At 39.6% G+C, this 25,943-nt stretch overlaps 1 protein-coding gene across 1 annotated transcript; it reads left to right on the top strand.

Annotated features, from left to right (window-relative positions):
• Nucleotides 1–209: 209 nt before the first annotated feature.
• LOC146326692 (uncharacterized) lies at nt 210–25,747 on the top strand. Its single transcript, XM_084719011.1, has 19 exons — nt 210–414; nt 2,346–2,436; nt 2,566–2,739; nt 4,174–4,370; nt 4,719–4,819; nt 5,122–5,186; nt 6,501–6,765; nt 10,327–10,520; nt 11,735–11,860; nt 12,010–12,138; nt 14,433–14,555; nt 15,284–15,419; nt 16,066–17,549; nt 18,182–19,039; nt 19,918–20,219; nt 21,244–21,343; nt 21,656–22,250; nt 23,206–23,337; nt 24,703–25,747. The coding sequence occupies exons 3-18, from the start codon at nt 2,578–2,580 to the stop codon at nt 23,322–23,324; spliced, it is 4,956 nt and encodes a 1,651-aa protein (XP_084575137.1). The 5' UTR covers nt 210–414; nt 2,346–2,436; nt 2,566–2,577; the 3' UTR covers nt 23,325–23,337; nt 24,703–25,747.
• Nucleotides 25,748–25,943: the final 196 nt, after the last annotated feature.

Here is a 25,943-nt window from a genome sequence, read left to right as displayed (position 1 = left end):
GTGATATGCAGTAGTAAATATAAAAATAAAGACTTGTTTCGATGAAAAGTGGCCGCATTGCTCACATGTTGCTCGGTTTGTGGTGAAGTATTGTCGCTAGAGGTCATCCGAGGTTCACGCCGCAGCCGCGAGGACTTTTCCCAAAACATTCCCCTGTGACGTCACTAACCCCCGCTCCGCCTCGTGCCACATTTCTGTTGGCTTGTCAGCTGCACGAGACGCGCGGCATATTGTCTGATATGAAAACTGTCAGTTAACGTCAGTCGGTAGCGTCGGTCCTGTTAGAGGCGGTTCGTTATAAAGTGAAGACGTGGAGACGGTTGTTACTTTTAAACAGCGGTATCAGAGCTCCGTCCCCCCGCTCTGTGAGCCTCTCTGGCGGCTGGCGCCCTTTGTAACTCTCTAAAGTGAATGGTAAGTAGCTTTAGTGTGGGGTTAGCTTGTAGCATCACTGCTAGGTTAGTTGTCAATCACTGACCGCTGATGGACCAAACACTAACAGGCGATAAAAAAAAGTCTGTCGGAACTGGTCGGTGTGACTTAGTGTTCAGTTTAACTCACTGGAAGTCTTCATGATAGACTTTAAACTCAAATTCATCTTTTTGCTCTCTGGCTGTTGTCAGTTGTCTCTTGTTCAGTTTGAACCTCGTGATCAGACGTCTGTTCAGCACAGGCCAGGGTCCAACTTCTGGATCTCTGCCTCCTCCATCTGCCACTAAACCTGCTTTAAGCTACCTCACGAACATTTAGTCAGACGGGGAGATTAGTTCCTTTCTTTAGTTTGCTTAAAGGTTAAAAACCATAATACAAGAGCTAGTGTGGCAAACACAAATCAAAACAAGTTGGATAATAATTGTTTTCTGTATGTTGTCATGGAATAAGAAAGCTGCCTCCTTTTTTAGTTATGGAGGTAGAGGTCCTCCTAACTTTTAAGGCAGCAGTGTGAGGTAGGTAGTATTCTTAATTAGAGTGTACATGTTGTGTTATGTTTTAATCAATTGGACATCGTCTTGAACAATAAGGTAGTGGCAACTGTAGTATGGACAAGTGCAATATCCAAATTGCTAAAAGTGCCTTTTTAAATAAGGGAAAATGTGTGACAAAACAACATTTTAATGAAGTAGGGTTGTGGTGTTACAGAGATGCCCTGGTCTATGAATTTAGTTCCCCCAGGTGTAAAAGAAAGTATGTGTCTACTAGTCTGTTAGTCCTCTCTGTATAGCGGACTTTGGAAACACCACTGACAACAATGGAAATACTTTTCTTTTTGTTTACTTTCTGATTATGCCCTCGTCAAAGTCAGTTAATTTATATTTTATCAGTGTATTAACTGTTGTCATTTAACTAGACTGGAGCTGAAACAAAAACACAACCAACATGCTTAACAGCATCTGGTCCAAGCTTCTCAAGTATGAAGATTTGTTGCCTCTGTCTTTGTAATATGGGTGTATGTTAGATATGTTTGGGTTTTTGATTGTTTCTGACAAAATAAGAAATTGCCTAAAGTATAAAGACAGATAGACAAGTATTGGCAGCCTGTTATCCAGCATCTTGTTCTCATTAATGCAGTACTTAGCATGAACCTAATGAAACCACACTTACTTGCAAGACGGCCCCCTGCAAAATTGTAAACAGTCTCTTTAGCCACTCTAGGTGTTACATGAGGTGCATATTTCATGAATACATTTCTGTCAGTTTGGTTGAGTATTTCTGCCATCCTTGTTTTCAGGAATAGTTAAACACAGTGACACAACCTGTGAGCAATGACAGAAGCTATCTGACTACAGTTAATAGCCTTGAGGCAGGAGTGCATGTCAAAACTGAGTTCAGACTTAACCTTTTACAGGTTTGGCCAGGCAGGCTTTTCTTCATTCCAACACTCACTTTTAACACTGTGTACATTTCTTGATATTAACCCTTATATACAGAATAAAAGACTTGTTAATGCAGTGTTGTAAATCTAACTTTAACTTTTAAACAATATCAGTACATGCAATGCAATTTGAGCAAAAAAGTTAAGTTTTTATGTGAACATGTATCTGCTGTTGCAGAAGTTTGAGAGAGAAGGGATTTATTTTCGACTTGAAGTGCTCTTGGAACATTGCAGGCGGTCTGTGTTGGAAAACACTGAGTCACAGCTGCCCAGCGGTGACAACCAGTGTCTCCCTGAGGGATCAAAGCCTTAGCAACATAACATATTCAAGACAGGACACACAGCTAGAGGCACAGATGATTGAAAAATGTTTAGATACACGTGGTACGGACTGGATTCTCTGTCACAACACAAAATGACATAGAACTACCTGCACCTCACTTACCAGGCCTGCACTTCCTCTCTGTTTCAGACAGCGTGTCACAGATTCTTCACCCGAGCTACTGATTCCCATGACTCCAGGAACTGTCTGATTCTGGATCTGTCGAGCAGGAATAGGACAGGTCAGCTGCCACATTGTCTCATGCGTGTCACTTCAAGCTCTCAGAAGTTCCCTTTAGAATATAAAAGAAATGTTTTCACCAGACTCATACTCACACTTATATTTGAATTGTGCTTTCCGTCCCTGGTAGGCCCAGGCAAAAATGAGCTGGGCTGAGGAAGACTGGACAGTGGGGCTGTCTGGACGGGTCCTGCAGAAGGTGAAGGAGCTGCAGGTCCATCAGGAGCGACTGTCCAGAGAGAACAAGCAGAAACAGCTGCAGTTGGACAACATTCATACTAGCCTTGAAAAACAGACTGTGAAGGTACAAGTAGTTGGTTAATGGCTGTCGCTTAAATGATGCTTTTCCCCTCAAAATAAATAACAGTTACTCATTGGTATATTCACCAAATTTATTATTACTGAGAAGAACTAGTGCTGATATCAAGAGTGTTTGGAAGTCAAGTTTGGAAAGGGATGGAGAGGTTGAATTTCTAAAGAATACAAACAAAAAAACCCCAAAAAACATGCATTTTGGTCATGATAATTTAGAGTTGGTTGTTTGGCTTAAATTCTGATTGAAGACACAATGCTATGATGGACAATGATATAGTTGTTATTTGAATGTTCACTGCTAAATAAATAGCTCTTCAAGCTATATTAAGTTGTATGAGGTACTTATCCATAGTCAGTGTATTACCTCCAGTAGCTGATTGGCATGACCCCAGTTTACAGCAGCATTAGGAGTAAAAATGTAGGAAGCTAAGCAATGTACTGCCGTGGACATGGTCAGCAGCCAAACATATTTTAGCCACCTAAAAAAGTTCCACCTAAAAAAAATAATATTACAAGGGAAAGAAAATCATCATTAGTGAACACTGTATTTAGAATGTTTTCACCACCTTACCTTGCCATCAGAGAGCCTTTTCTGACGGGAAACTGCCATTTTATACAGTAAAAAACCCAAATATCATTCTCTAAAAACCAACCAGATTTGCCGGCATGGCAAAAGCAGTCATTTTACCTAGCAGACTACTGGAGTTTCTAATCTAAGATGCCTCAATCTGTTTGTTAATTTGTTTGTATCATTGTGTGACTTTGGTGAATCTGAATTAACCTTTTAAAATACTAAAGTCAAACAATGACATAAACAAACTAACTCAGAAAAGGCTATCTGGTGGCAACCTAAAGCAATGAAAATATTTTAAATATAGCTTATGCCTAAACTTATATACTCTTATGTAAGTCCTCCTAATAAAACATGTATATTTCCATGCTCTTGCTCCTCTCTCCTTCTCCAAAGTAGGGGTGTGTCGATTGGCATCTACTGTAGATAATACACTCATTATAGTGAGTTATCTCATTTAACCCCACTTAAAATAATCCAAAATATCACTGTAAAGTGTGGTTGGTTGTGCCTATTAAGAAGTTATGTTGCACAGTACTGAATGTGCCCTGAGAGCCACATTCCTGTCTCAATATGTCACAAATTCATCACATTCTCAATATGACTATATCATCATGTTTCTGTGACCTCGCTGTATTTTTTTCTTCATCCAACAACTGCATGACCATGTAGAACTGATCTTCATGGCAATGTAGTTAAAAGAGGCAAACTAACTATTATGTTGTATAAACATTTGATAACATGTATAATGCTGCCATACATTGCCATGGTCTGTCTCTTACACGATTTGTTCAGTTTTTGTGATCCTGAAACTTGTACCTTTTCTTTTACTCTTTTTCCTCCCCTGCTTAGTATGAGGAGGTGCGTGGAGAGCTGCAGTTTGTGCAGAGAGAACTCCAGAGTGTTCGAGATGAAGCCAAGGCAGCAGTGACCAGCAGGGAGCGTCTGACCCAGGACCTTCAGACCAAGCAGGCACAAGTGTGCTCTTTCGAGGGCCAGTTAGATGCTGCTCGCACCCTCAACAACAAACTCACCCAGGAAGTTAAAAGGTTAGGACCGATGACAACATTCTGCGACAATCAGCTTCTCTGTCAGTTGTTCTGTTTTTAAATGTGCCTTGAATGGTTGTCTTTTTATGTAGGGGTTTACGTTCTCATTAAAGGGAAAAGTTGTTACTTTTTATATGAATGTCTAATCAGTGTTGATGGTAATCTATAATAGAAATCTATAATAGCAAGTCGGTGAAAGGAACAGATCAGATCAGCATTCTGAACTGGCACTAATGGTATGAAATTGAGATTAGTCAATCTCCAGTGTAAAGGGTTACTCTGGCATCTGTGTTGCCCACACTGAACTCTTTCCCTCTTGTTTCTCCTTCATCCCACTTTCTATGGCAGGCTAGAAGCAGAGCTGGAGAAGCTGCAGAACAGCAGGTCAGCAGATACTACTCTGTTTTCTACACCCTGCTGGAATACAACCTCGCCCTGGGAACACAATGGTACAGTCCTATAACTTTATGACTCCTGTGTTTATCCCCTCCGGTCTTTTCATTAATGCACTGTATAGTTTGGAAAATTAAACATAAAAACCACAAGGCTCCCAAATGAGTAGAGAGGTTATAAATAAACTCCCTCAGCTCCTGTCCTCTCCCAGGCCTTCACTGTCAGGGGACTGGTCTATTTCTCTTTCCTCTTTTGTCAGTAAACCAGTTGGGTTCTTCACTGCTGATGTTCCTGTTGAGCCTTGGTGATTGATTTGCAGTACTAATCTCGATCCATATGTTGTGTTTTTGCCCTGTAGGAAGCAGAAAGGAGGAGAGGTCAGGGCAGAGAGATGAAGGACAGAGCCGGTCGTTTACCAGCCGAGTAAGTACCAATATGTTTCTATGCTGAGCTAGGCAGAGGTTAGTCCAAGACTAAAGTGGGTTTTTTATTAAATGTAATTGTTTAGTCCTAGGACTTGACTTGTCATGTCAGTCAAACAGACATTCTTTTCTTCTTTCTTTAGTTCTTTCTTCCATTGATTAGCCACTGTAATTAATTAACAACAGTGCTGTTATCATGGCTCCTCATACCTTGTCCAGAAAGGTACACCTTTTTCAGTCTACCAGGTCAAATGATAAGGCTGTTTTTTTGTTTTTTGTTTTTTTTTTTATTGTCAATAAATTCCATGAAAAGACTAAACTACAGTGCCCACGCTCTGAACTATTCTATTTTCAGTTGTGTATTTGGTGCGCTTGATTGTTTAGGTAGTAGAAATGCATTTGTAGGTTTGACTTAAATTTAATTATGATGCCCAAGTTCACCTTAATAAAGGAACATGTCACCCTGTGCAATAATGTGGCTCACTGATTGTTTTCAATAGTTTTTGGACAACAATTAAGGACAGAAGACGGGATGAAAATACTGACTGATGTCTGTGTTCTTCATTCTTTCTAAACATCACTCGGTATTGTGATGTCAGGAATATGATTTATTTTATTGACATTTTAGATTTGTTTCCAGTGAGATATTATTGAATTTGTGTAGCGATTTGAAAATATGAAATTATAATCCTGTTCTAATATTTTTTTTCTTCTTGAAAATACGTTTTTTAAAAGCAATTATTAGAAATGAAAAATAACCTAAAAGTGCTGTTTCTAACATGGCCGCAGAATGCAAAATACGAGTGGAGGTGAAAATGAGAATGAAATTAAGATTTTTCCTCCCCCCCATTTAAAAGGTGCATTCTCAAGGTGCATGCCCAAGCTGTGTACAGAGAACATGGCACGCACACCCTCCAGCCTTTGCCACCCTTGTCTCAAAAAAGTCCTGTGAAAACCTTGCTCTCAGCCAAACTATATCATGTTTACAGATCAAACAGCAAATGTTTTAACAATTGTGTGCAGTTTACTTTTACTGTTCACACTTCATCTGTGACTTTTTCCTCCACTTCCACTCTTTTTCTAATTTTCAGAAAGTGTGGTTTCATAATAACAAATGTGCAATGGGGGCTGTACAGAGTCAAAGTTTTAATACTATAGAACAGCAGTGAGTCATTATTCAGTAAAATGCTGCTTGAGTTAAAGAGCGTGGACCCTAGAGCCCCATTGTTTGTAAATTCTACTAAAATATCCTTTCTACTTTGACATCCTGACAACTCCTTTGTCTCTTGATCTAATCCTTCAATCCTCCCTTCAGCAGCGGCTCCAGTTCTCTGAAGTGGGCACAGCCTCGTTACCACGACAACAGCACAAGAACACACCCCACCGCCACCCATCTGACCAATCAGACTGCTTCTCCACACCCTTGGCTGCGTTTCCTTGGGAACGGGATGACTCGAGGGCGGCAGCCAAGAGACGATCCCCGCCCTCTCCCCAGACGCCCTGCACTGATGTCATCAGTCAGGTCCAGTCAGAGCAGGGGGTTTGTGGGAAGGAGAAGGACTACAGGACAGAGACAGACAGTGAGTGTGGATGTCAGATTGTCACCTTGGTGATATGGCAGGACTGGGTGTTGCCCATTTGCAGTTTGACATACAGCTCAGCCTGGCAGCCTGTCTCATAAAGCAGGATTAATGAAAGTTATAAAGTAAGTCTGGAACCCAGCGTGGGCTGAAGTCAACAGATAAGTTCTGGGTTTTGCTCAGTGCTTTCATCAATTTTACTGGGAATTAAGTCCTACTTTGTGAGACAGGCCCTTGATTTAATATTTTAGCCTTTAGGTTTAAGATGCTTGTCAGAGCTCTGATAGAAGGGGTTTACAGACATCAGTAAAAACATTGACAGTACAAATAGGTTTACAGATGCTGTTCACAAAGTCAACATTGTTGACCAACCTAATGTCAACAGCAAGGCTGATCCAGAGCCTGGGGGTGAGAGCAGCAAAAGCTCAGTCACAGCTGGTCTTGAATTTTGACTGATTCCCAACAAACTATGGGAAGAAATACTTAGAGCTGAACGTTGCTTATTAGGCAGTGCATGGTTTCTGAATGCCTGAAATGTGTGCGTCTCTATACACTTGGACTTTCCTACCCTGTCTGTGGGTCTCAGCCCCCAGGGTATTTGTTCACCACTAAAGACTTTAAAAATGGGTCACACATATAGAGCTTCCCTTTTTTTTTTTTTTTTTTTCAAAAAAAGCTCAGTAATTTCCTAAAACAGCTTATTTAGTCTTTTCCAAACAGGAAAAGACTAAATAAACTTTAATATATTATGAAGGAGTGTGTTACCCAGTCTGGACACAGATGTTAGCACCAACCAAGTGCTGGTGGAAAAACATTTGGCTGGTTGGAAAAAATTAAATTAAATCTACATCCTGCACCCAGTACAACATTGTTGCTCATTTTTGATCATGTTTGGACAACAATGAAGGCCTTTGGCACTGACAAATAAGCTATTTTAAGGTTTTGGTGACAAAGTCAGCATTTGTTAGTAGGGGTGGAACCCCCACGGCTCTCCTCACATGTGGTCCATAGACTAAATGAAACCATCATAGTGTGAAATACAGTTGCCGTTGCACTATTGTTGCTGTTGGCAGCAGAGTCTCAAAAAAGGAAGAGTGTCTGATTTAAAAATACATCACATGGCCTCTGTCGAGTGAAATCCTGGCCATAACTTTGGGCATTTTCACTGGTGTAACTGGGGAACTTGTGCATGCTGTTACCATGCAAACAGATCATAAGGCTGTGATGTTTATTTTAACTTTGGTGCACACAGCTCTGCTCAGCTCACCGGTGCAGCTCTGTCTGCCTGTCTGTGTGTGATTTTATTGGCTATTTCTTGTGACTTCTAACCAATCAGATGCTGTGAGTGGGACTTTGAGCAAGACTACAGAGTTTTGTAGTACATTATATATAGAGTGAATAATTATCTCTTGTATGTACTATAGTACAGTAAAATACAGTGAAGAATCTGAAGTATATTGTTTACTACTATTACTATTATTATATGTACAGTACTGTGCAAAAGTTTTAGGCAGGTGTGAAGATGCTGTTTATGGTCCTCAACATTGCCTGTTTCTTTGTGCTTTTTCAAAAGAGCTTGAACAGTGCATCTTGAAACCCCAGTCTGCTATGAAATCTTTGCCTGGGAGAGAGACCTTGCTGATGCAGTATAACCACCTTGTGTTTTGTTGCTGTTGCTGTCTTCCACAACCTCACCTTAGTAGCAGAGTTTTTCTGCTCCTCACTCAGTTTTAAGCCTCATTCACAGCTGTTTCCATTTCAATTAATGGCTGTGTTACAACCTACATATGAAATTGATGATCATTAGCACCTGTTTGGCATAATTGGTTAATCATACATATATAAATATATATAAAACAAATAAACAATTACATTTAATATTTTTGAAAGCATTCTTACTTTACAGCATTTCTTCACACCTGCCTAAAACTTTTGCACAGTACTGTATTTAACATTACTATAGTGATTCTGTAGACAGAGTGATCAAAGTCCACTGCATTATAAAAATAATTTAACCCTAATTCCACCTTTTCTTTCTTTTTTTCTGATTTAAAAAATGATCAAATCCATGACCTTTATACAATCTGAACTGTGAATTTTGTGAACCACCATGCCCCTACTTGTTTGTAGGATCAACATTAGTTTGGGGCTTTTTAATGGTAATTTTTGATAATTAGAAAAGTATGTAAATATAACTATCCTTTACTTTTTAAAAATACTCCAAATTCTATATTTACATCACGACTGATATACTGACAGTTATTCAGCAATTTTAATTTTTTGGGGGTTGTTATTGTGATATCGTCAAATGATGAAATGTTATTTGTTTTGGTTTTTAGCACTGATGGGACTACCTCAGTATAAGTGAAACAATGTGATCATTATGAATCTCATGTAGTGTAGTCTGTATAATCTCAGTTGAGATTCAGCAACACGTGTTACATAAGAGGTGGTGTAGAAATCACTGGCTCAGCCAGAGACTCCTCTGCTCACTCCCAGGCCAGCTTCATGATGCAGAGTGGCTCTTAGTACACTTTATACTTGTGACATAACACTCCTCTTTCTCTCAGCTGAACTCCACTGTGTATGTGCAAGTGTGTTTAAAGGAGGAAGGGGATAGTTCAGCGTGAAACAATAAATGCTTCTTTTAGCTGCTGGCACACAGAGTGAAAGGGGCGGTGCAGTGTTTACATTAGGTGTGCTTTTTGTTGCTGTGGTTTTCATTATGCTCCTCTCCACTGTATTCATTGAAGTTCCACTAGGATTTTATTCAGGTTGGCTGGGATTGTATTATATTCCATTGGTAAATGTAAAAAGTGTAGAAAGCATCAGAAGGTCCTTTATTATACTAGTAGCAACAAATTGTGATTATAATTCTATCTTTAAAAGACAAATATATACTAATGTAGATGTTACAATAGATGGTAAAAAACTAACATTTTTAAAAATAAAGGAACAGGAAAAATATACAGAACAACATATTGGAGAGACAGTAAAATGATTTCATCCCTGGCTTTGGAAATCAACAGCCACAGGCAACAGCTGTTGTTGTCAATAACCCAGTTGGTATGGACTGACCCAGTTTGTGAGGTCCACAAGTGGCTGCTGTGTTGTTGACTGTTGGTGGTCAGTTGTAAGAAATCAGGGTATTCTTACTGATAGTGTCAATGCTCATTTTGGTGAAAAATATGCGTTCCCAGTATTTCCTCTCCCCTGTTGTCTCTCTGTCAGTCTCCACTCACTCAGCAACCTTTCTCCCATTTAACGTTGAAATCCCTCCCACACTCTGATTCAGATATATTTAGAACTCCAATTTACCTCAAAGTTTTTGATTTAAACAATGAAATCAATTCTTTGTGACTATTTTCTTCTGGAAAATTATGAATAGTACAACAAACTGTATATAACTTGTATTAAATAAGGTAAAATTTGAGACACAAGTGATGTGGTGTACTGTACTTAAAAGATGTTGAGATGAATTTAGTTTTTCTGAGACATGGTTTTGTACCCAAATGAGCTTATTAACCAGTGTTATCTCTTTTTGTCTGGCCTATTCAACAGCATCTTTAGCAACAATGCGGAGTCGTGTGTCTGCTCTGGAGGAGGAGCTGTCTGCAAAGGCTGGGTTGTTGAAGTCAGTTCAGAATGAAGTGGCGCAAACCAAGAAGGAGCTCACTGCCAGGGAGCTCAGCATTCAGAGAGCCCGTGACGAGCTCAGTCTGGCACACACACGTATGGCCCAGGAGAGTGAACGGGTAAAAACACACACTACAACGACTGATAACAAACAAATGTTTCATACCAGTGCTAATTCTCTATTATTTCCTGTAAGCACTGATTTTTCCAAAAAATGGGTGTTGGCCTCATTTGTTAAAAACATTTTTCTCTGACGATGACTATGTCAATGACAAATATTTTGGGAATATTTTCTGCAATCACAGTCTTTTATTATCAGGAACTTTAAAAAGTTTGAGCTGGAAAAACAGTGCCCTTGTTCTCTCCTGTGCCGTAAAACAATCCAGCTAATGTTTTGTGAAAATCTAACCTTTAGGCAAACAATGTACAATGCCGAGGAGAGACTGGGAGAGGCTGCCAATTTTCCCAAGCACTCAAAGTGTTAATGTTTCCTTTATGTTTGAATGTCAGATGCAGAGCCTTAAACAGCATTAGAAGATTAAAACAAGGTAAACAAAGCAAAAACAATATAACAAATGCATTGAAACACATCACATGAAAGCAAGCTGATAAAACAGAGTTAGAGAAATTACTTAATTACACAGAGACACAAACATGGCCAAAAAAGTTGACTATACGTGTGCCCTTTAGATCAACTGAATATTTGACTAATTGCTGTGCAGCAATTGTCATAGTTTTGCATGATACACACTCTAAACCAGGCATATTCAACTGTGGGCCTATGGGCAGATTCTGGCCCTTTCACCATTTATAACTATGAAAAAAGTATATAATTTTATCATATCAGTTTATGGGTGTTTACATTGTTTATTAGTGGGCTAATGAGCTCATTGGTTATGTCTGCTGTTGAGCACAGAGACAGTTATAATTTTAAAAAGTTTTAACTTCGGCTGTTTAAGCAGAGGGAATTTAGGAGAATCATACTGAAGAAAAAGATGCTAAATACTACATTGTGTTTTCTAAAACAACATGCTAATTCTAATATAGGATTACAAATGTGCATTGTTTTTCTTCCAATAATGAAAATTGATAACATGGAGAAAAATAGAAAGATGCATTGTTTCACATATTTAAATTCCTAACTTTAAAGGTCAGAGAGGAAATGTAAATGTCCAACCTCCTGTTGCTTGACTTGTTTCAAATCTGGCCTTTTTAAAAGTGTAATTACATAATTGAATTGAACTGGCTTAACCTAAACCCACAATGGTAACGAAGATTATGACCACCAAAGTTGTCTTACTGTCAGTATTGTGTGTGCGTGTTTTTGTGTCAGGCATCTGGAGCTGAGCAAAGAGTGAAGCAGCTACAAGAGGAGCTGAAGTGTCAGAGGCAAAATGCTGAGAGCAGCCGACTGCAACACCAACAACGCTCCAAGGAGATCGAGAAACAACATCAGAGGGTGAGACATAGAGCGATGAAAGACCAAGGGAAGCTAAAATAGATGATTTGAGAAAGGAAAATTCGAGATTTTCAGATTTTTCTCTAGCTTGCTTTTTGTTCCATCCAGTCAATACGGTAAAAGGTAGTTTTGATGTCTGTTGCCTCCAGGATTTGACAGAGATTCAGAAGGAGAGGCAGTGTCTGGAGAAGCAACATCAGCAGGAGGTTAATAAGCTCAACCAGGAGCTCCAGCAGGCCAGGACACTCCACAATGCCCTTCAGGCCCAGGCTGACAAAGTAAGTACACACAAGGTCACAAAATAAGTCCTACACATGAACAAGGCAAACAAGCTGACTAATGGCATGTTCATACAAATGCATTTGCCATGATAAATCAGATCTGCATAAACATGGGAAACTGAGGATCAAAATGATATTCTGCACATATTGTTTGTACTTTGGTTCATATGTCAGCTCTGTTTTTTCAGCTATTTCCTGTTTCTCTTTCCTGCTTTCTCTGTCTCTATCCCTTCTCCTCTCTCTTTCTCCTGGGACTTATATTATTTGTACCAGAGGTCAATAAACTTGTCTCACTTCTTCTCCCAGGCTTGCTTCTTGCCCTTGATGTTTTCTCTCACTCTCTGTTTCACTGTCCTGCTCTCTGTGTTTCTGTTTTCCTTTTTTCCTCCCACCCGCTCTGTTCTCTGCTTGTCCTCCTCTCCTCTCGGTTTCTCCCCAGTGGAAAGGTTGAGCAGCGAAGGTAATGACCGTGTGACTACGCTTCACAGTGCTGAATGCTTTGGTTATGGAAGCGTGAAACAAACTTATAACTTGTGTGTGAGAAATTCTCGGAGTGTCGAGTAAGAGAGGCATGAAGGCATGATTGCAGGATGAGGGTGGATATAGATGGAAGATTTGTACGAAGGTGTGTTGAGGCAAGTTGCATGAATGTAGAGAATGAGGACTATGTTTGTGCTTAAAGATAGTGTTGTCATTTCTTTCTTTTTATTTAGATTTTCTTTATGTGAAGGAATGCTGTGGTGTTTACTTTTTATCAGCAGAACAATTATAAAAGTTTTAACCTCAAGTACAGCGCATACAGAAATATATCCTTGACCTTAATTCCTATGCTTTTAAACAGTGTAAAAAAATCTTAACAATGACCATTCATTTTACCCACAGTGTCCTTATTGTAAACCACAAAGCTGTTATCTTGTTATATCTGATAAGGCGACAGGGAGTAAACACAGTAGAGGCACAGCTGTGTTGAATCGAATCGCATACAAAATCAGGGACATTCAGCTGCTGATTGTGCATGTTATGACAGCCTTGCGTACAGAAGGAACATTTGCATAAATTCTCCCAAGAAACTGGAAAAACAGGTCAACTCCAAGAGGTTTGCTGTCACAAAAAAATTATCTGATTTGATTTGCATGTAAACATTTATGAGTAGTGGTAAGTTGCAGGAAAAAAAACAGAAATTACACTGTTCCTGCTATTTATCCCAACAGCAATAACATTACTTATTGAGAACCCTACATTGTGTCATTAACTTTGCTTTACTCTCTAAAATGCCTGTTGTAAAATGCACAATTATTGGATCAACAAATATTGTAGAACAAGGCACATATTTGTGGCATAAAGAGTCCAATCAATGACCACCCCAGGAGCTTTCTCTTAAGTTTATGTTTAAAAGACAGAATCTAAATGTAACCTTTATTTACCAGGAATGTTCCCACTGAGATTCAGAATCTCTTTTTCAGGGAAGTCCTGGCCACGTTAAAAGTTGTAAGTAAATTACACCAATGAATTAACATTATCCAGTAACAGGACATCATTGTAAAATATTCCCCTGTAATTTTTTTTTAATCAGTCCGTCACGCTAATAAAATAATCTAGTTTTAGGTGACTCTGTAGCTCACACCAAGATGAGGGTGAAAAAACTTTCACCAAAGACTATGTGGGTTATAAGGTTCACATTCTGTCCTTGTGACCAAAGGTTATGACAACTGACTAACTACAGTTTTTGGAGTCAGTAGAGAACATAAATAAGTAAATAAGTTATATAAAGTAACAATTTGGTATACACCATCAGCAGTCTTTACTATGTTTTTATGTACACTATACATGTTACTATTTCCACCATGACATGGAAGCATAAAATACGAGAACCATTTATCTAAAAAGGTTGAGTAGAACAATTAGTTTGATTAGTAAATGTAAAGTGATTAGTAATATTCTTCAGTATTCTACAATAATGTTATCTTTAACACAATTCATGTGTGTCATAACATGAGATAACATACAGAATTGATGAATAATGCAGAATGAGCACTGGTGGGAGACCGATCAGGTTTTCATTAATTTCCCCAGAGAGGTAGATAGTACGTTAGACGCAGCTTATTGATCACTGATCGCTCTTCTGCTCCCCCTTCCCTTCACTGGTCCTGATTCCTGCGTCAACAATAATAGTTATGCCTCTTTGTTGTTTTTACCTCTTCATCTTTTCTTATGTACTTTCTCTTCTGTCCTCTGTGATTTTGTTTTCCCTGTTTTCCAGCAGCTACTGAGTCATAATATCCTTTTACCAGCTGTCTTTACAGAAGCAGGCACTGGACAAAGAATTGGACACTCTGAAAGAGAAACTGAAGTGGACAGAGGGACAGCTGCAGGAGAGCCAGAAGAAAGAGGCTCAGACACAAGCCAAACTGACGGTAACACACACATGCACACACTAGTGATGGTCCTGAGTCTAGTGAGTCAGGGTCTGCGTGTGTCAATTATTCATTAGCTGAGCAGTGGGTATATAATGAACTCTGTAAATTTTTAAACAACATCTTGATGTGCCATATGTTCATCTAAGATTGTGATAATAACTGAACTCTAAATAAATGATAAGTGGTTTCTTCAGTCACCTAGCTGCATTGTTATGTTTTAATAAATGTGCAGCATTAGAGAGCATTTCACAGAGCTAAAAAGATAAGTTGTCTGATATTAATTTCTTTCTCATTGCAACTTTAACGATAAATGAGCCTTTGTATCCTAGTGTATGTTGAACTGCTGAAGTTGGACACAAGAAAAGTCTGTGTCCTTCACATCAGAAAGCTTTTTCTAAAACTGTTTCAAAATACCAGACCAAAGCCCATTACAACCACACTGCAGAGGATGTCTAACTCTCCAGAGTAATTTGTTTGTGGCAGTTCATTACATGTTTATCAGGTTGCAACATCAGCACTAATGTGCCCTTTATACGTGGCTTGTTTGTCTGCTTTGTTGCTATTGTGACTGTGTGTTTATATGTAGCCCCCAGTACATAGCTTTTACACAGTTTTTCCTTGTATGGAGGTCCGGCTGCATAAATACAAACATTTCAGGTGCAAAAACTGAAAATGAAACTTTCAGTTGCATTATAAAAATTTGTACTCTTTTAACCTTGCATTAGGAAGCGGTGCGTGAGGCGGAGGGTGTGGCACTGAGTCTGGAGCAGAGCAGGAAAAAAGAGCGAGCTCTGGAGGAGGAGGGGAGGAGACTGGCTGAGGAGCGAGCCGACGCCCTACGTCTCCTCAAAGAACTGCAGGGTGAGGAGTGCACTGTGGGTGTGAGAGGACTAATGCGTGAGATATATCAATCACGTACTAATAATAATTATGCTAATATGATACGTTTTATAAGCAGATTTCTTATGTAGAGATTTTATTTTCTCTTTCCTTCCTTCACAGGGAGGGCAGGAGTAAATAGGGATTCATCGTCTTGCTTTTTTTTTTCTTTTCTTATTGCAGTGATTGACAATTCATGATTCCAGACAAGTGTTTCAAGTGTTAGTTATACAGGTGGATTTCACTGTTTCCGTGTACTGTTTCCACATCACCTGCTTCAGTGTCTTGCGTAAAGCAGCAGACCAGATAGATTACCCCTGTAATTATACTGTCCTTTTGCTTAATTCATAAACATAAAATTAATTTAGAAATGTGTAAAGAAAAAAATTATAGACCTTAATGAAGTGAATGAGTCCTGCCATGCCATCTTAATTCCCCTTTTACCCCACTGCTGCCTCCTGCTGGTCACTGATAGACCATCCCTTTTCTCAAATCAGAATACAATTAATTATTCCAGTAATGTGTCTGTGTATGTTAAACATATCATCTCTTTCTTTACTGTTCTTCCACCGGCCTGTTTTTTCATATTGCATTTTTTTCTTTTGTGTCACTTTCCTTTTAACTCCAGAGGAAAAAGCTGCTCCAGCACCTGTTGTACAACCTGTCCAGTTTTGCCCTGTTGGACAGAGCTTCTCTCCTCAGCCTTCTCACTCTCCTCATTCTCGACCATCAGCCCACATCAAGAGGCCCACCGCTGCTGAGCAGAAGAGGGATGAGGATGTGCATAAGAGAAAGGGAGACGTTACAGCTTCTTACCCCTCTGACAGAGAGCCAGGAGAGGGCATTGACTCAGAACACATAACTGTCCTTATTTCCCCAGTCTCTGAGTGTTCACAAAAGAGAGGAGACAGAAGAAAAAGTAATGAAGAGGAGAACAAGATTAACAATGAGGTGATAGAAAGTGACAGTGCTGGGACAAACAAACACTCCACATTTGATCATACACTCTCTAGTTCTTCTCACTCTGCTGCTGGTGCGCCCACCAACACCTCTATGGATGGTGATTGTTGTAATATGATGCTTTCTGCTGAAAAGGCACCTTCCAAGCAGGCCCACACCTCTGAAGACCTCAAGGTGGAGAACGCCACTTTGCGTTCAGAACTACATGACGTGCGTGAAGAACTGCAGAGGCGACTTGAGGACCTGGAAGTTCAACGACGGGCCGAGTCAGAAGCTAGGACTCGGCTCAAACAGCTCAGCCGCAAACATGCCAGCCAGTCTGTGGAGAAGGATGAGCAGGGCAAGGAGTGGAAGGCACAGCTGGAGAATGAGAAGGCTGAGACAGAGAGGTTGAGGAAGGCCCTGGCTGCTTTGGAGACAGAAATGAAGAAAAGAAGGGAGGAAAGAGAAAAGACTGAGAGAGAGGAGCAGGAAGAGGAGAAAAAGAAAGCTCTAGAAGACCGGGAGAGTGAAATGATAGAGCTTAATATCCAGCTAAAGAAACAGCTAGCGGAGGTGAAGGCTCAGCTGGCTTTAGAACGAGAAGAGAAAAAGAGAGAGGAAGAGGAGAGGGACCAAAAGACAAACACAGATGCAGATGTCAAGAAGGAGCTGGAAGAACTTAAAGCTGAATTAGAAGAGTTAAAGCGCAGCAGAAAAGAAGACTCGCTAGAAGAGGAGAAACTCTCAGTTGCCAACAGCCCGCTGACATACCTGTCTCTCCATGATGATGAGCTTAACTCCAACATGGTTCACTGCGACAACAAACCTCTCCCTTCCCCAGAGCAGCACCGCCTCTTCTGCCAGTCCACCAACCAACGCAACATAGTTGTATCTCAAGCAACAGCAGATCTCATCCAGGATACCGAATGTTCTCCTCTGTCAGATGAGGAACAAACGAGTCAGATGGCCTCTGACCTGGAAGACACCAGACAAAACTATCTAGTCGGATCTTCCCTGTCAGACCACAGAAAGACACTTTCTGATGTCCAGAAGGATGAGCCTGCCCTGTCAGATTTGGCGAAAGAGGTGAAGCGCCTGCAGAAGGAGAAGGCACAGGAGACGGAACGTGCTAACCAGTACCAGGTTAAACTGGAGGCCCTGCAGAGCCAGGTAAGTAATGGTGGATAGACACATCAGTGCATAAAGTTTGCCCCAAACATAGAGATTGTAAGTTGTGAGCTCACAAAGAAGTAATTATTGCCAAAAAATTAAATTTTACTGTCTGAGAAAGCCGTGAGAAAAAAAGAAGTCAGAAACCAGAGGACCAGGCCAAATTGCACAGTTTACAAATACACTAGCTGATGGAATAAAATACTTTATATATCTGTTATTATCATCTCTAAGGAAGCAAACCTCCATGCTGATGGAAGCAAATAAAACTTGTTATGTAAACAGTGGTGGGAATCCAGTAAGATGACCTGAGCTTTCGGTGTAGCTCTAATTTACAAGTGGCAAAAATCATTTAAATGTACAGCACTGACTCTATGCGATGCGATCACAGTTTTTCCTTGTTAGCTTTTGTTTTTTAGATTGAGATAACCAAATCAACAGATATTAGTAAATGTTAGTACTGACTCAATAAAGGAAACAACTGTCAGCAGAGACTTGTCAACACAGTCGTGATTATTGTTTGGTTTGGCTTTTTAAAATGTGCTATGTGCTTTGTATCTGTAGCTCTGGCTGTAGAGGCATGTTTCGCTTTAACATTTTCCTCTGCCCTGTAATCTTTATTTTCTTCTCAGGTGACACGTCAGACTCAGCAGCTAACCATGGCCTTTGAGAACCAGAGTCAGCACATCTCTGGCCTTTTAGCTGAGCTTCAAGAGAAGGAGAGCGCCCTCCTCAGCCAGGGAGAGGAACTACAGCAGTACAAGCAAGAGCTGGATGGACTCAAGGTCCAAAAAGAGGGAGAAGAGAAGAAAAAAAGAGAGAAGGTAACAGTTAAAGAGGGAGAGGATGGAGAACAAAAAGAAGAGGCACAAGAAGAGAGGTCAGTGCAGATCTCAGAGCTTCAGCCAGACCAGGAAAAGGAGAGAGCTGTCACTTTCTTCACTACAAACTCACCAGCAGACAGTGACTGTAATGCACAGAAAGATGGATCTCAACTAGAGATTGTGACGTCTGATGCTGAGAAACCAACAACTGTTACTAACAATGACACACTCTGTTCAGGGGAGCAGCATCCAGACTCTGTAGACTCGGGCAAGAATAACCATGACACTGCCTGTGTGATGGGAAAGACTGAGAACAATCAAGATGCTGGAACAGCAGAACTGCTCGCTCTCCGACAGGAGAATCAGCTGCTGAAACAAAGAATAGAGAGCTTGACTGTCTCAGACAGCAAAACCCGAGCATTGTGCACTGACAGTGAAAACCATGAGAAACCAGTCCAGCCAACCCAAAGCACAGGAAATGATGCTCTGTCCTGCTTAGCTGAGCAGAGGTCACCAAATGACATCATCACTGAGGCACAACAGTCACAACTGCAGAATGTGAAGAGGAGTCGAGATGAAAAAGGAGATTTTCAAAGGGAAGATAAAAGGACTGAAGAAGAGCTGGAGGCAGTGTGTCAGCTTCAGATCAAACGCCTACAGCAACAGGTACTCATGGTGTACTATGGCTTTATATCACAACAACAATGTGACATATCTTACTGAAGAACAGTAACAAAACTGGGTCGATAAGTTTAAGTTTGTCACTTAGTGAGGAAAATTAAATATGTAATCTTTACTGAGAAACAGAATTCACAACATTAGAATTCAATAGATATACAGTATGTACAATTCATATAACACTTCTGAATGCAAAAATTAATAAGTAATTGACAGAGGATGAAAAACAAAAATGCACACAAAAAAGAAGAGAGGGGTGTTGATTGATCTGTTGTGTCTATGACTACACATTTGAAAGTGACATGAGGAGATTTAAAAGGAGGAAGGGCAGGGCCACAAAATAAAATATAAACGTGAATTTCCATAAAATATAACTATGAGGCTGTGGATTTTTCCAGTTTAGGAGAATTAGTCTCTCTGCTAATTAACATAAAGGTTGCAACTATGTTATTAGCTCCCCTAGGCGGACAACCTTCTTCAGACACACCGCATATGGCAGTCAAGGGATCAGGTTCTATCACCTTCCCAAAAACATCAGATAGAGTTTGGAAAATAGATATCCAGTAGTTAGAGCGTTTAGGGCAGAGCAAGAACATACAGTATGTTTCAGCAGGGAGCAGCCTACATTGGTCACAAATCTACATTAGTCTATAGTCTGTGTTATGGCAAGTTTTACTTTGGAATAACGAGGACAATGTAGTACCAAACTGGTATAACCCCATGCCTAATGCATATCCACCAAATATTTTATAAGTATTCCCAGTTATCTGAATTCCTGTGAAAAGGCTGACTTGTATGCAGCCTTGTATTTTCCCTAATTGAATTTGATTTGACTCAGTCTGTCCTGTCATTCCCTGTCTGTCCAGGTGGTGGAGCTACACATGAAGGTACAGGCTCTCTCTGAGGAGACCCAGCAGCAGGCTGAAGAGCTTGCTGTGTGGAGACTAGCCTCCCAACCAGCCCCAACATTTGACCAGTTCCTTCCCAGTGCAGACAACCAGTCTGAGACCCAGGTCCAGATCTCTGCTGACAGACAGTCCCAGTCAAACCAGCAGCAGACTGATGAGATGGTTCAGGAGAACCCTGGTAATGTGACAGTCATCAGAGAAGATGAGTTACTCCTCTCCTGCTCCGCCAACAAACTGCAGAGCCGCATGTTGTTCTCTAGGTAACACATTTATACCAGAATCAGTGAAAAATATGACAATATTGTGTTGAATGAATATACTAAATGTGAGGTGTGTGTATATATAGGTGATAATGTATATATGTTTAGTTGAATGTATGAGTATAGAGCTTTTCCACAGATTTTTTTGAGACAAAGGCTGGAGAATGTGTGTGGCATATGAGGTTGAACACAGTGTGGGAGTGTTCTGCATTAAAGTGGGAAAAACACAATTTCACATTCTGCTTAGCAACTTGAGGGCAGACAAAGAAACCGGAGGAAAAAAGAACAAAGCGGTGCAGAGCCTGATATTAAAATAAAATCATCACTTTTCTAGTAACATTAATATAAAAAAGAGGAACCACAAAAATCTGATAAAAAGAGGTGTGTCCTGCTTGTGTGGTGTAGTTATAAATTCAGTATTGATTTGGAGTCACTTGGTAACGTGTCTTGAAAGCTATTGAAAAAAAAAGATTATTTTTCTATTCACATATTTATGTAAAATAAATTAATTACACATAAAAATAGGTGTGCTACATGAGACCAGATTAGTATACTTTCTTAATAATAATTGTCCCTAATATGGGCGAATCAGCACAAAGTTATTGAAAATAATATTGGCTGTGTCATTCAAATGGTAATTTTTTGACAGTCTCAAAATGAAATCCTGCTGTTAAGAGTGGGGGCTCTGAGATGAGCTAACAGTCAGCTGAGACTGTTTTTACACGTGTAGTTCAGTTCATTTGGCCTGGAAGTAAAAAAAAGTGATCATCAGTGCATCATCAGGACCAACATGGAGAAATCAAACCAGTGATTGCTGTTTATGAAGTCAGGACAGTAATGAGGTGCCCTGCAGAGTAATGATTCAGGGCTGACTGGGGTCCCTGTCACATGTTTTTGAACAGGCTAAATGAACTGACAAAGTACACAGAATAGGATGCATGGCCAAAAATACCAAGGCCTGCTTCTGTGGTCTTCTTTCCATATATACTTTGAATTAATTTTTTTTCTCATGTTTTACCACAAGGCTGCAGCACAGCAACCTTCCTGAACCAAAGAGTCTCCTCCCCTCGAAAAAGACTGCAGCACCTAAGGAACATAACCAGGACACTGCCAAGATTGACAAGGTGATATTATTTTTTTTTCTTACAAATGAGACCACTTTTTGTGTGATAGGATCTTTTTATCATCCATTTAGAAGGAATAAGGACTGACTTTGTTTTTCCTGTGATGCTGCCTTTTCCCAACAATTTTCTTAGGATTTAATTTTTTGCTACAAAATTACACAGTTCTTTCTAAGAAACTTTTTGTGTGAGGAAGTAGAAGCCCATGTTCATCTTCATTTATGTCAGTGACTTACAATTATTAAGCACAATATTTGTACACATGCAGGATTAGGCCTGTAATTGTTATGTTTTTTGTTTTTTTTTGTGACTCAGGACTCTGAAAAGGAAAACCAGGAGATTAACCTCCTACATCAGTCAAATAGCTGTCAAACACAACACAAAGAGAAGAGAGACATTGAAGTTATCCAGATGTCATCTGAGAAAACGGGTCAACAGCATGTCACCAAAAACTCCCAAAAAGGCTCTGGACCAAAGCAGACCAAATCAACTGAGTGTCACATGGGGAATCCTGCAGCCAAACCAGATGCTTCCAGAGTGACCTGTGAAATAAATACGACCAATGAGTCCTCAGACAGAGATGTCAGGACAGAAATGAAAAGTGCCAGCAGTCAGACAGAGGAGAGTTTGTATCCTCGCAGTGCATCTGAACTCAAGTGTGTATACACACAGACTGAGGAGGAAGAAGAAGTTGAAGAAGACCTGGTGGAGTCCCCTCCTGTCTCTCCTTATCCATTATCTGAGGAGGGGGCAGGATTAGGAGACAGGATGTTGTTTTCAGGTTCCTTCCCCATCCCAGCTGACCCAGCCCGTTTGGCTGAAAGAATCCGCCGCAACAGGACACAGTTGTCAGCCGCCTTTGACGACACCGAGTATGAACCCTACGGACTGCCGGAAGTCGTCATGAAAGGTAACTTTGTTACTTGTAAGCTTGAGGGGTGAAAACAAGGAAAAATGACTGAAAATGAAATCTAATCGCCTTTTACACTGGACAAAAATCCCACTAACATCTGGCTTTTGTCTTAAATGGGAAATGGTACAATGGAAATGGAGGCAATGAAGGCTTTCGCTCCTTTTCCATTCACATGTGCTGCTTGACTTGACTTGGATTAACTCGATGAGTCAGCTCAGCACAGCATTTGCACCTGCTTGAAGGTGTGTATTTAATTAATAAAGCTCTCATCTTTAGTCAAGCATCTGAGCAGTGTATAAACATTTTATTTCCTGTTATTATTTTGTTCAATTGGGAAATGCTGGATTTTCATCAGCAGTAACTTATCATGACTCTTTTACATATGAAAGTGAATATGAAACTGTAAAATTAAGCAGATGCTGTAGAGAAACTAAACTTCAAACCACAGAGATTCAGAGATCATAATGTGGCTCTGATAGTAAACAAGTATTAAATTTAATGCCTGTTTACTGAGAGATGTGGACCTCTATTCAGAGAAATGAGGCAAAAGAAGAGAATATTCAGTATGACCTTATTTGACAACCACCATTAAAATTTCTATGAAAGAAAAAGCTTAAAGTCTGGTTATCAGGCTAGTAAAATTAAAAAATATGGCATTGTTCCCAGACACTGCATAATACTATGACCAACTTCAAAGTTCAGTTCTGCCCAGACAAACAAATTGTGAATTAGAAGGTGGTTGTGTGTCATTAATAGTGTTCATGTGTCTCTGAATGTCTTGGTTGTGACTTTCTGACCCTGTAATGCACAGAAAACAAGATGTTCCTGTCGTTTCCCCTCACCTCGCACCTTGTCTTTTTATGAGCTCTTTTATTTTTGTACTTGTACACCTTCATCTGCTGTCTCCTAATCCTCTGATTTATTCCTCTATCTACCTCTTCCTGTTCTGCAGGTTTTGCAGACATCCCTAGTGGTCCCTCATGTCCTTACATTGTGAGAAGAGGTTTGTTAGGGACGACTGTCGTTCCTGTCGCTCAGAAAAACCAGGCACAGGAGGGGGAGACAGATTAAGACACAGCTACAGGTAACCTCCAGACTTTCTCTAAACACTGAGGAAACTAGTGTAAATTTTAAGTCCCAAGAACTAAGAAATTCAAAAAAACATGTTGAGTGATAAGTTATTTAAACATACATTTTCTGAATAGTCTTATATAATATAAGGGTGTGTAAAGGTTGTGGCAGGGTTTTAGCATTTAAATAATTATTGATGCATATAAATAAATGAAAATAAATGTTTTTATCTGAACCTTGACAGCTAGCACATTTGGAAATGAATGTATTGCTTGTTTGTTTAGTTTACTCACTCACCCTCTTTGTCAATGATAATATTAAGGTTATATGAGAACACAGATGGCAAATTTTAATATGTTTGCTTGGGAGACTCAAAATATTATGAAAAGACAAGGAGTTGAGTATTGTGTGTACAGATTTTGTTTAGATAACCCATTTGGTTTATAAAGCAAATCCAGTTCATTCATTAAATAAAGTGAGGGTTACTAGCCTCCACTGGAGTGATCTGAAATGATAGACTCAGGCCATATTCTGTATTTTTGTTTTTGTCAACAAATCTCATAAAAAGACCAAAACCAGCACTGTGGTAGCTCGCCTCTCAATAGTTTACGACTTTCCCAGACAGTATCTATATAAATCTTTAAAAACAGGCCGCAAATATGGTTTCACTTAAAAAAAAAAAAAAAAAATCTCAATAATAAAATAGTTAGGTATTGTAGTATTCAGCAAACATTACTCAAAGGGGAATATTTTCTCAGCTGCTGAATTTTATACACTAGTAAATATTTACTTCAACAAGACAGAGTGTATGGGATCCACTCAAAATAAAATACAGTGCCCATTGGAGCTGAATGATTAACTGATTACTTGATTAAATAATCTATAAAAACCATTTTGATGATTGCTAAATAATAATTTTTAAGACAGAAAATACTGAATTGTGTTCATTACCTGATTCTCCACTGTGACAATTTGCTGCCTTTCTTAAATCATTGTAAATTAAATCTTTGGTTTTTGACTGTTAGTTGAAAAAACAGGGCGTTTGAAGATGTCACCTTGGGAAATTTTGACATTTCATAGCCTAAACAATTAATGATTAATCAAACAAATCATGAGCACATTAATCAAAAATCATTGTTTGCTGCTCTAGTGCCCATGTTCATCATAATAAATGAACATGTCATCAAGAACAACGGTGTCCCTTGTTGATACTTGTTAGCTGAATCAACTTACAATTCATTTTGGTCTTTTGATTAGATTTGTTGATCGTAAGAAAGAATAAGAATACTTGCCCTTTAAAATAGTTCAGATTTTAACTCTACCCGAGACCTAAATATTGCCTTACCTTTGCATGCATTTGCGTACTTGTTGCCTACAGATGTGATGGAGAGAACTGATTGAAAGACTGTGGCTTAACAGTGAAAATCAGTGATGGATGACAGCAGCTGTAGTGGAAAACTCCAGTCACCAGCAACCTGAAGTACTTCAAACGCAGCACAGGACCAGTTTAAAAAGTGCTGCAATCACTCATGGACTCATGTGCACGTGTGCAGGTAACTGGGCCTGAACTGGCAGAACAAACGCCTCCACTGTGGATCTAAAATGTCTTAATGGTCACCAGTTTATCCTCTAATTGCTGTGTGGAGACTTTGCTAATGCTGTCATTTTACACCCACCTCTATATTTAGCAACAGAGGCAGTGATTTAGTGATGTTTGTTGATGTTTGTTGAAGTTAACAACCACTTTTCCAAAGGGATTGTTTAGTTTTTAGTGACTCAGAATTAACTTCTGAGTCGAGCCTACTAAGAGTGAAACTGTGCCTAGTTGATACTTTTCTAAACAAGCTCTTATCAAGATAGGTTTGACTTGTTTTCCAAAAAGGGTGAAGCCAAGAGAGGCCTGCTGTGAAAATGTGATATATATTCTTTTTAATCCTTGAGGTGGCTTATTTATGGACACTTGAATGTGTTTTAGTGGAGGGCAGGTGTTTACAAAAATGTGTGTAAGCAGAGAGCGTTGAGAGCGCGGGCATGTGAGAGAGACGTTAGTTGTGAATATGAACATGTGTGTCCTCATCTTGATGTTACTGTTTGTATATGTGTGTGTGGGGGAGAGAGAGAGAGAGAGAGAGAGAGAGAGAGACTGTCTATGACTCAGTCTAACCTGCGTTGGTTTCCGCTCCATGTATGGTGATACACACTGCGCTCTCTCTCCTTCTGCTGCTGTGCTTCTCTGTCTTACACTAACGAGCACTCAGTGGTCAGCTCTGCATGAATTTACCAAAAACTAATATTTGAAGCTTTATTTTATTCGCAGAGCATAAAGATAAATTCAATTGGTTTGCTATACTTGATCAAATATAATTTATTTCATTTGTGTAACTGTTTTTGGTTCTTGCACATTTATTACTTAACACTGTAGATTTTGTAGATAGAGTTGGAGTTCATGTACAGTTTGTATTATGCCCTGTATCAGAGGATCTCACCACTTTGCTTGCTTTCAAGGTTTGACCAGTTACTTAAAGGATGGGTTTGCATTTTTTTTTCAAGTCTTATCTTAAAACCAAACTCACATGCCCACATTTCCATTGAGAGAATCGCAGGTTGTTGTAATTGTTT

The sequence above is a fragment of the Lutjanus erythropterus genome, chromosome 5, assembly GCF_056507025.1.
Source record: "Lutjanus erythropterus isolate fLutEry1 chromosome 5, fLutEry1.hap2, whole genome shotgun sequence".
Taxonomy (NCBI): Eukaryota; Metazoa; Chordata; class Actinopteri; order Lutjaniformes; family Lutjanidae; genus Lutjanus; species Lutjanus erythropterus.
The sequence above is the reverse complement of the archived record's forward strand: the minus strand, read 5'-3'. Positions and strand labels throughout refer to the sequence as shown.

Bases quoted from the DNA above. Each gene is read 5' to 3' on its own strand.
- LOC146326692 (XM_084719011.1), top strand. From the start codon at position 2,578: ATGAGCTGGGCTGAGGAAGACTGGACAGTGGGGCTGTCTGGACGGGTC. The intron at 4,371-4,718 runs GTTAGGACCGAT...TTTCTATGGCAG, and splicing joins CTCACCCAGGAAGTTAAAAG to GCTAGAAGCAGAGCTGGAGA. The intron at 14,556-15,283 runs GTAACACACACA...ACCTTGCATTAG, and splicing joins AGACACAAGCCAAACTGACG to GAAGCGGTGCGTGAGGCGGA.